General features: G+C 44.8%; 1 protein-coding gene across 1 annotated transcript in view; it reads left to right on the top strand.

Moving 5' to 3' along the window:
• Nucleotides 1-2,730: 2,730 nt before the first annotated feature.
• The window catches only part of Gars (glycyl-tRNA synthetase), a 41,257-nt gene continuing 32,795 nt past the window's right edge, over nucleotides 2,731-11,192 (top strand). The window contains exons 1-2 of the mRNA XM_028758395.1: nucleotides 2,731-2,987; nucleotides 9,765-9,866. Of these exons, the coding sequence (XP_028614228.1) occupies nucleotides 2,796-2,987; nucleotides 9,765-9,866 (294 nt within the window). The 5' untranslated portion in view covers nucleotides 2,731-2,795. The remainder of the gene's footprint in view (nucleotides 2,988-9,764; nucleotides 9,867-11,192) is intronic.

Raw genomic sequence — 11,192 nt, 5'->3', positions numbered from 1 at the left:
GCAGGCTTTGAAGTCTTCTATGCTCAAGCTCTGCCAAGTGTGGAAGACATTTCCTGTTGCCTAGGGATCAGAATGTAGAACTCTCAGCTCCTCCAGCACCATGTCTGCTTGCACTCTGCCATGTTTCCTGCCATAATGATAATGGACTAAACTTCTGAGACTGTCAGCCCCAATTAAATGTTTTCCTTGATAAGAACTGCCTCGGTCACGGTGTCTTTTCACAGCAATGAAACCCAAACTGAGCCCTCTTGGCACCAACAAGTCTATTTGGCATTGTTTTTGCTTTGTCTCATTTTCCTATACCTTACTCCTCAAATAATTAGCCAATGCTCAGCTTGACCTGAAATTAAGAATGGGGAAAATGTCAACCAGTCACACAACCTAACCAGTCATCTTTCTGGTTTTACGGGAACCCTTTCAGACAACATCAAAAGTGCATCAAGAGACTTGATTGCCACAAGAATTAACAACCATCTTGCCATCTACCTGGATAGAGCTGCAATTAGGCTCCCCAGGAACTCCACACAAGCTTTTGCATGTGTGGCTCTGGCAAGATGGAATCTAGCTGGAAGTCCCCCCCATCCCTCCCCCCCAACAAACACCGTGATCCCCATCCTCCCACCCCCTGCCCCCTGGCTAGTTGCTTGGGAAGCCCTTTCTTTTCCTGACACTTCCTCTTGGGATTCAGGAAAACAAAAGGATGTATAAGGAGGGACAGGAAGAAGGACAAGAGACCATGGACAGGAAGGTATGTTTCAAGCCATCTTTACCACACAGGACATGTCTTTTCTCTGGCTTGAACACTGTAATAGACCTTGGTCTCTTATAGCTAGTTTCTTCATTTTCTTTCTCTTTTTTCATTCTTGTGTGTGATGTACAAATGTGTGTTCGTGTCATGGGGGAGGTATACATGTCTGTGCATGTGGAAGTCAGAGATCAATGTTGAGGGTCTTCCTCCATCGCTCTGCATTTTACTTTTTGACATAGGACTTCTCATTTAACCTAGTAGTCACTGTTTCAGTTAGACTGGCAGGCTAGCAAGCCCTTGGAATCCATTTGTCTTCATACACTCAGTGCTGGGAGATGACACAGCAGTGGGCTAAGTCCCTGGGACAAGTGGTCAGGTTAGTGCTTGGATTAGTCTATGGGTTCCCCACACTGCGAGCTGTTAAGCCATGGGTAGAGGTCTGTCTGGACTTGCTCCTGGCTTGCTCAAACAGGCCCATATCATGCCAGCCCCTGGAAAAAATTATCCATGAGAGACTGCCAAGCATGTGTCGATGAGAATGACTTTCGGACCTGACTCCTGGAGACTAGAGTTTGGGGTTATATATAGACAAAGAAGTAGGGTGGTCTGAGGTGTCAGAAAGGTGTCAGAAAGGTGAGGACTAAGGAGGCATCAGTGATCTTTGTCAGAACCCCTTCACAGGATATATGTTTTTAAACAATGGTGGCATTAGCATGTTCTGAGTTTGAAAAGTTTAACCTCAAAAGGTCACCGGTAGATATCTGTGCAGGCCACAGGAAAGGGCCAGTCACTTAAACTGGTTTACACCTACAAGTTCCCGAAAAACACAAGGATTGCCATGGTGCCCCAGGTGTTATTTTCAGTAAAGCTAATAAAAATTCACATGATCCCTAAAATTGGTAGTAAAAGCAACTTGGAAAGCAAATGAAGAGCTTCACAAACCTTCTCCTCTTGCTTAGCGTTTTGTCTTGGGCATACTGTGTAAACTAGTAACTACATTGTGCCTGATTCTTCACCCTAAAAACCAGCATCAAAGATTTTTGGGAGTTGAGAACTTGTGATCTCTCACTGCACAGAGTTTGGCTATCTGAAAGAGGGCCTTGGGCCAAGTTCATAGACTGTCCATTGTGTAAAATATAGCTAACCAGTAACAACAATAGCACAAGGATAAGGATGGTTTTCTTAATATTTGTGGAACCGGAAGGTAGTATCACCTGACTGGGCTATAGGGAGAAGATGGCCTTCATTTGGCCCATCATCTGGCTGACTGGCTGTGAGGTGTTCACAAGTTCGGGAGCATCCAACCAATATAATACCTCCTAAGTCAGCTTTCTGTAAGAACTTTTGAGTCGAGAGTTCCCCTGGCTTCTCTGTGAGCTGGCTTCCCAAGTAAAGTCACCTTCCCTTTGCCTCCACACCTTGTCTTTCAAATTAACTGGGATGCCCTGTGAAGAACAGCAACCCTGATTCCTGTTAATAGTCTGAGGAACATTGGATCTTGAGCATTTTTGTTGTTGTTGCTGCTGTTTGTTTCTTAAAGACAGGGGCTCACTGTGTATCTTAGGCTGGTCTTGATCACGATCCTCCTGCCTCGCCTTCCCAAGTGCTGGGATCACAGATGTGCAACACCATGTCCCGCTTTAGATTAACTCTAGGTCCCTATTTCATGTGACTTTATATACTATTCTTAGCAGTAGGCTGAGAAAGAAGCAGAAGTATGTGTGTTCCAGTGGGGCGATTCGAGCGACTGGGACAATGGAGAAGCCCATGATCTGAAGGCGCTCTGGCATCTATTTAGGTTAGGTCTGCACTCTCAGAAGTCATATCCTTCTGTGCATTTGTCTGGAGTGTCCTCACACAGTCTGGAGCGAATAAGTGCCCTTCCGGGTTCCCTGTCGAATCTGCGGTTGCAGACGCGGCGGCTGTTCGCGCCTGCGGGAAGTGCGGCTGCGCGCGCCTGCGGCCTGACTGCGCTATTTCATCATGCACCGGGCGGACCGCGCGCCGCTTCCGTAGCCGCCCTGCGTACCGCCTAGGCGGCGTGCTCATGCCTTGTCTGCTCCCCACGCTGCTCAGAGCCTCCCGCGCCACGCTGCTGCTACTATCGCCGCCCCGAGTGGTCGCAGCGTCCGCGTCTCAGCGGCTCCTCAGCGCTCCCGCGCAGCCCGCCGCCTCCCGGAGCAGCATGGACAGCGCCGAGGAGCTGCTGGCCCCTCTGCGGCTAGCCGTGCGCCAGCAGGTACCGACCCTCGCCCGCATCCGCGCGCGAATGCATCCCGCCCGCCCGTCCTTCCCCTGTCCACGCGCTGCGTCGGCATCGGGGATCCTTGGGCCTCGTGCCCTCGCTGCACACCCGTAGGCTTCGCCTCCCTCTTTGAGCACCCGGGTGGCCCGGTTCAGCGGCAAGCTGATGCTGCGCGCTTCTTTTCTTCAGTCTTGGGGGGATGCTTTGGGAAGCGTTCCCTTCTCTTCATCTTCCTTGCTTCTGTATTTAGCCTCAGGACTGGCTCAAAGATACGGTTGAAACGTGGCTGTGGGGAGGTGTCGAACCTCCCCACTCTCCAATACTGATGCGAATTCATGATCCCTCTCCTGTCATCTTTCTGCCTTCTGGAGAGAGTGTCTGGAACCAGCGAGCTTTCGGATCAAGCTGGAAATTGTAGGTGGACTGACTGAGCCACTGAGTGAAGTCATCCAATCTTAGGGTGGAACACCTGAAAATGTCATTTTGCAGAAGGGAAGGGAGGTTTCTTAGCTGGAGAATCTGGGGACTTAATGCAGACCTCCTTTTTACTGTAGCTCTGAGTGGTGGTGACTTAAGAGAGGGAAAGGAGAAAAGAATTTCGGATGATACCCACCCCGGCATCCATGACCTACTAGCTGTAAACACCGGTCGGGTTGCTCCTGCTCGGGCGCCTGATGCAATCTTGTCTACCTAAGAGTGGTGGAATCCTGTTTTAAAGAGCTGAGCTGCTGCAGCTTCGAGGAATTCTGCCACTTTGCTCTCTTTTGAGCCTGACTCAGTTAATAGGCTTTCATTTTGAATTTCACTGTGGGCTTCATTTTTTTTTTTTTTTTATTTTATGTTCTGTACATTCAATCTCCTTCCACTCCCCACATAAAATTACGTATGATTCCTTCGTTTCCGTGTTGTAACTTAAAATCTCCTTCTTTTGGAACAATACATCTAATTTTGGGGAAGAAAAACACACACTGCAAACCCCTCCCTCTGCCACGTTAGCCTGGAACTGCAGTACATAGTATCCATCTGTAGAAAGACTGGATCTAGTTAACTTCAGGACGCATTGATCATGGAGAGTGTTTCTCTACTACTTGTGTGACATCTGTGCCCTTTGTTAAGTTGTTTGTTTTGGCTTTTTTTGTTTTGTTTTGTTTTGTGTGTTTGTTTGATAGGGTTTTTTTTTTTAACTTTGGGATTTTTTTGAATAGTTGAATTAATTTATTTAAGTTAGTTTGGATTCTTTTTCTAATTTTCCAGAAGTCCATATACATTGATTAGTTGCCTGGAAATTTGGAGTCATAATGAGTCCATTTTGTGTCACTGGAAAGAGTTTAAAGATCATCTAGTTAAACTTTTTTCTTCTTGGACATGTATGGAAAAAAATGGAATACAGTCTGTCCATTTCCCAAGTTGTCATTGTGAAGCTTGCGCAATCGAAGACTTACTAAAGTGTCGTTTGGAGGATATGAAAGGATTGTTCTCCACAGTGGCATGTATTTTGAAGGGTGTTAACAGTAGTTGGGCCGCAAAATAAGATTCAAGCTTTTTCAAAACTAAAGTTTTGGAAAACTGGTTTCTGTTAATTCTGAGCTTGACAGATTCACAGTGCTTCAAGAATTTTTTTTTTATGAGATCAGTAGTGATATTAGCAAACATAATTTGTTTTTAAAGTATATTATGATAAATGAAGCTCCAAATGACCAGGACACAGTGTGATGAAAACAGGCATTGGAAAAGTTTTTTTTTTTTTCCAGAGTCCTAAAATACATTCCTGGGTTTACGTAACCGAGGATAAAAAGTTCAGTGCTGTGGTTTCTGAGTTAGAAATAACTTTCTGTTTCTTTTTGAGATAAGTCCTACTTTGTGGCCTCAAACTCGAGATCCTTTTCTCAGAGACAGGGTTTCTTGTATCCCAAACTGTCCTCAAAGACTGCATGTAGTGGAGGATGACCTTGAACTTCCAGCTTCCACCTCCAGGGGGGCTGGAATTGAACCCCAAGGTTTCTGCATGCTAGGCAAGCATACACCCCTGAGCTATCTCTAGTCCTTTGAAATTACTTGAAAAATATTTTCATATATTTTTATTTATTTTCTGTATGTGTGTACGCGTGCGTGCCACACACTCATTTGGAGATCAGAAGACAAATCTTCAGGATCTCATTTCTCTTTTTCTTTTTTTTTTTAATGTTACTGTATGTGGAAGTTTTGCAGGAATATATTCTTTCCTTCCACCATGGCATCGCAGGGAATCAAACCCAGGCTGTCAGGCCTGTTAGCCTGTGCCCTTGCTGCTTGAACCGTCCCACTGGGCCTTTTGAAATCACTTGTAAGAAACTACTGTTTGTCAGAGCTTTGATCAACGAATTTCCACAGTTACCTGAAAAGACTTAGAATTCCTCTATGTATGATTTCTTTAATAGACTTTACCCCAAAAGTATTTTGAAATACTTAATACCATACATCATAATATATAACATATATGACAATGTGTCTGATAAATCAGAGGATAAGAGATTAGCAAATCATCATAAAACTTTTTATTTTACTTTAGAAAATAACTATTTTCAGAACAATGTTCATGTTATATTGGCTTTTTCTATTTTAAATAATTTTTAAATTTCCAAAGTTTCCATTTATTTTGTAATACAAGTATTCCTCTACCCACAGTGTAGACTGGTAAACTCTTTGTGTATTGTAACTAGGGTGAGTTGAAACTGCCTGATAACCACACCTAACTTACCTTAGAACGCCTAGCTTAGCAGCCAGGTGACTGTGGAGTGTCTCATGTACCCTTCTGATCATTTAGCTGACTGGGAGCTACAGCTTGCTGCTGCCACCAGCAACCCAAGAGTATCCTCTATATCTCCTGTCTGGGAAACAGTAGAAGTTCAACATTTAAAGCACGGTTTCTACCAAGATGAAGATGTGTAAGTTAAAGCTTAAGTCAGGACCTGGCTGTTCAGCAGTATCTCAGAAAAGCTCTTATTCTTGTGACTTTTGATGGCTAGAGAGGAGCCCTAAGGATGGAGAGATGGCTCAGTCAGTATTGAGCTTGTTATGTAGTCATAGGCACCTGATCTTCAGCATCCATGGAAAAAGCTGGATGTGGTGGCGTAGATGGAGCCCCACATCTGAGGGTACCTTGGGGGCCCTGAGTCCAGGAACCCCACTCCTGAGGGTACCCAAGGGGGTCCTGAGTCTATAGGCTTTTAGAAGTTGTGTCTTAGGTTTGGAATGCTGTCTTCCACATCCTCCTTACCCCACTCTGTCCACTGCACTCTGCCTGACATTCACCACCAGCTTATCAGCTTTGGGCTTACAGTTTACCTCTTCCAGCATTCAGCTGTTGTCCTGTTCTTTGTTAAAAGGTTGCTTTTCTCATTTAAAAACAACAACCAGAAACAAACAAACAAACAAAACTAGGCATGGTAGGCCACACCTTTAATGTCAGCACTGAGGCAGGTGGATCTCTGACTTCTAGGCCAGCCTGGTTCACAGAGCCAGGTTCCCAGACAGCCAGGGCTACACAGGGACCCTTTCTTGGGTGTGTGGGTTGGGGAGAGGGGGACAGACAACAAACAAACAAACAAAAAAACCAAGAACATGAAAGGAAGGATTCTGTCTAAACAGTGATTCAGGGCTATATGGTTGCCGTCTTGTGGCTCTTCATACTTGTTGGTACAAGCAGGATCTTTGGAGGTGACGGACCTGTTCTAGAGGTTATAGGTCCTGGTGGAGCAGTTTAATGAGGTTTTGGCTGTCACTCTCTGGACTTCAGGGTGTGGGTTAAAGCTACAACAGGTAAGTTATGGTGGAGATTTTTTGTTTTTTTAAAGGCTAAGGTGGAGCCTAATCATTGTCAGTATAAGAAAAGCTTCAAAGAGTTGCTAGGTAGGCCTTTGTTTATACCCCTGCCCTTCCGTGTGTGTGTTTGTGTGTGTGTGTGTGTGTGGTGTTTTAAGGATTAAACTGTAGTAGCAATATAACCTTGTCATTCCGAATGCAGTCTCTGAAGTTGAGACTGTGACTTTGTTTTCACAGCTGGTGACTTTAGACAAGTGACTATTTAGCCTTCAGTAACCGAACATTTTTATCTACTGTACAGAAAAGTTTTCAACATGACAATGAGCTCATGTAAAGTATTGCACCTCCTGCCCTTAGCACACAGTACGCTCTTACTAAGTGCATCCTTGTGGACTGCTCGCCCGTGGAACACTGGTTCCAAGCTACCGATGGCCTGGAGCTTACGTGTTTTCTTAGAGTCTTAGTCTGGTAGCATTGTGAACTCATGCATGAAAATTAATGTCTTCTAAGTTTGAGAAGGTGACAGAAAGACCTTTCAAAATTTCCTTCTTGGCTCTGTGACTCTAATGGGTGAGGGACCCTGAAACCTGCTTCTTAGTTGAGGGGAGACTTAGCATGAGGAGCCTTGAGTCTTTCTTGGCTTTGATTTTCTGAGTCAAGAGTGATTTAAACTTCTTGCTTAACCTACAAAGGGCAGATGAAAAGTTTATGAAGTTTTTTTAGTCGTTATAAAACATTTGGAAATCTAAGATGGACTCACTGACCTTAGCGAGAACCTGCTAGCCACATGTGTGAAGCCAGGCGCTCTCCAGCGGTCAGGAAATGGTGCCGTGTATTTCTTGGGCTGCTGAGTATGACTTGGGCGTCTCCCAGAAGGAGCAATGAGGATGTGGTCCCTTGGGATGAAGTTCTCTGTGTCACATTGAGCATTTTAGTGTGTGTGTATGTGTGTGTGTGTGTGTGTGTGTGTGTGTGTATTGTAAACTTCCACTAGGGAACAAGGCTTCTAGTTTAGGTCTTGTTTGGTGTTTACACCAAAAATCCTTATTGTTCTAGTTAAACTCATACAGAATGTCAAGCAAAATTAGTTACCTAATCTACCTGAGGCTGGGTCTCTGTGCAGACCATAGAACTTGAAATGCTGCTGAGCACCGCCACAGCCAGCTCAACCAAACAGCGTACGTGTACAGATAGTACTATATGAAGAATTAGAGCAGGAGTTTGATACACTCACAGTTAAAGCACTGTGTATTTCAGCGTATACATTCTGGGTGTGTCTCCTGGGAGCTGTAATGATGTAAGCAGATGCTAGGCCACGCCCAGATTCACCTGCAGTTCCTGTTCACGTGCTCTGGGAAAGGAAGGCATCATGTGTTCCTTGCCTAGATACTAGCAGCATTGCCATTGGTAATGCTTTGTTTTTTTCCAAATATTGAACAACTTTTTCTCAGTCAAGGAATACTTTTTTATAAAAATTATCCACAACATAAGGTATGGTCTTTATGTCACGTTTTACTGTGCTAACCTGGAAAATGTACTAGGAAGTTCTGAAGGACAGAAACAGCTGGCATTCGGTTCTGGTGTGTGTTGTTGGTTCTTGTTTTGTTTGCACTTTCTGATTGGAATATTCTAGAGAACATTGGTTCTAGAAGAGACTGTCATGAATCAAGGGAGATGTGTGGACTTGGCAAGCCAGAGGAGAATGCTCAGGATCCCTCCAGGGCCTGGGATCTCAGGAGGGAAGACAATAAAGAAAACGGGGCTACCATCTCAGCCCTTTGTATATGGTAGAAAAAGGTGCTTCTACCTGGGATAGCCTTGGGGGCAGCCAGGTTGGAGCATTTGGAAATATGGTTGTTGCTAAGCTTGGGGAAGCACAGTGGTAGGAAGATGGACCTTGAGCACAAGGTAGGGACAGTCCCAAGCTAAGGACGGTTCGTGTTCATCAAGTAAAGGTTAACAATGAGACTAGCTTCGGTTCAGGTTATTTGGGATTAGCTTCGTGTTAGTGTTAGATGATCTGAGATGGGACAAGCTGGCATCTAGTCTGAGGGGAGAGGTTAGATAGGGAAGTGAAATTGGTCAGATGTTGGCGCTAAGGGAGCAGAGTTTGATGTTCCCTGAGAGACAGAGAAAACGATTCCGTGTGAAACAGTGTTGGCTTGAAGCATCTGTGGCCACAGCCAGGTTGAGGTTCCTGCCAGCAGAACAAAAGCTGTCGGCCACTTTGCACTCATCTTGCACTATTGTTGGGTGCTATTGCAATACCTGGTGTTCTGTAACAGCCCAGGAGGTGGGGTAGGTATTGCAGGTCTCTACTGTACTCTGGAATCCAGAGAGATGTTCAGTTCCAGGCTTCACAGTTAGCTGATAGGAAGTGAAAGCTGAGTCTTTCAACCCCAGCCTCTTTACTGTGGCTTGCCCAGGTGTGGCATCGTAGGTGTGTAATGTGTGTGTGTTTGGATTTTCTTGTGCTGTTATGTTAGTTGGTGACATTTTATAGTCACCCATCTTCCCAAATTTTGCCCCTTAAAGATTTTTTTTCTTTCTTATACATTCTAGTTGAATGTATTACACTGTCGCTCTTTACTAGCCCGAGGGTTTAAACTCTGGCTTTATGAACTATTTGAGGCACTTTCTTTATTTAGTCTGTTGCTTAGGTCACTAGTTAGCTGTGTCTGATATGCTGGTAACCGGTCTGAACATTCAGTGTCAGTAGTCCATATCAAGGTGAGCTCTGTCCTCTCCTCACAAATTCACCATGGGAACGCACTCATTTGTGTTCTTCTGGACTGTGCATGCTGCGGACACAGGCCACAGTTATTCAGACTTCTTACAGACTTCTTCCAGAGTAAACACACAAAATTGTTATTTGTGTACAAATACTTTTTAAGTGCATGTTTAAAAATAGAGTACTAGTGTTTCCTCATTTCTGAAACCAATCCTGACTGGAGCTTGTTTGTTGGCCAGGGAGACTTTGTACGGAAGTTAAAAGAAGACAAAGCCCCACAGGTGGATGTGGACAGAGCAGTCGCTGAGCTCAAGGCCCGGAAGAGGGTTCTGGAAGCAAAGGTAAGTCCTAGGATGCTAAGACAGAAATGTTGAAGGCCTCTTCTTCCTCTTCTTCTCCTCCTCCTCCTCTTCTTCCTCTTCCTCCTCCTCCTCCTCTTCCTCTTCCTCCTCCTTCTTCTTCTATCTCTTAATGTAAGGAAGACCTTGAAAACTTTCTGAACAAGTGCCATTTGGTCATCATTGTTTTTAATTCAGTGTGCCTTTTCCTCCTCCTCTACCTAACCAACGTCTTCTCTTCTCTGAGAGCAGCTCAAGGCTCTATAGCTCAATGGTGGAACATTTGCCTAACACATTAGGCCCTGGGTTTGACTCCTAGTACTTCAAGAATGAAGTGCAGCTTGCAATGCCACGTTTTCTTGAAAGCTTCCCCACTTCCTTAACCCACATTCTCACTGTCTCCTCTAAATCCTAGACATAATAAAATACATGAATTTCCCAGAAGACATTGTGCTCCTCTTTAAGAATTCACCTGGGATTAGATTTAATAGTTTTATTATAATCCATTTTATATTTAACTCCAGATCTTGTAAACCTTCTATCATTAAATAGTCTGAGAGGTCGGTTTATTTTGTTTTGGGTTGGGGGAGGGGTGTCTGTGTCTGTGTCTGTGCATCTGTGCCAGAGGTCCCTGTCGGGTCCCTTGCTTTTCCTGTATTTTTTGAGACAGGTATCTCTCACTGATCCTAGAGTTCTTCAGTTTGGCAAGACTAGCTAGCCAGTGAGCTCCTGGGATCCTCTGACTCCCATCTCCTCAGTGCTGGGGTTACAGATGCATGCCACCATGCATGCATCTTTTACATGGATGCTGAGGTGCTGCTGAATTCAGGCCTCTGTCAGTCAAAAGCACTTACCTGCTGTGCTGTCTTCTGAGCCTTGAATCTGGGGTTTTAAAGTGATGTCTTATGTAATACATTAAAAACTGAGATTTGCTTAAATTACTTCCCAGCATTTGCATTTAGGGAGTAGACCTGTGTATTTTTTCTTTTCTTGAGACCAAGACTTACTGTAGCCAGTTTGGCCTTAAATTCCTGGCTCAATAACTCAGTTCTGGGATTGTAGGCGTGGACCACCATGCTTAGTCTCTCCAATCTCAAGTAGTCATGCTCTCTGCTGCACAAGTAGAAGGGTCTGCATTACTCAGCTTCTCAGTGCTGTGAGGGGCACACCTGAGAGGAACCAAAGGCTCATTTGGCTAGGGTGTCAGGGGTGACTATCTATATTCAGCCTGTTTGCTTAGACCTGTGGTGCAAATGACACGGGGGAGGAACACTGTTGCCTCAACACACACACACACACACACACACACACACACACACAGAGAAAGAG

The sequence above is a fragment of the Grammomys surdaster genome, unplaced genomic scaffold (genome assembly GCF_004785775.1).
Source record: "Grammomys surdaster isolate TR1022 unplaced genomic scaffold, NIH_TR_1.0 126197, whole genome shotgun sequence".
Taxonomy (NCBI): Eukaryota; Metazoa; Chordata; class Mammalia; order Rodentia; family Muridae; genus Grammomys; species Grammomys surdaster.
Note: the sequence above shows the minus strand (reverse complement) of the source record. Positions and strands in the feature narration are given on the sequence as shown.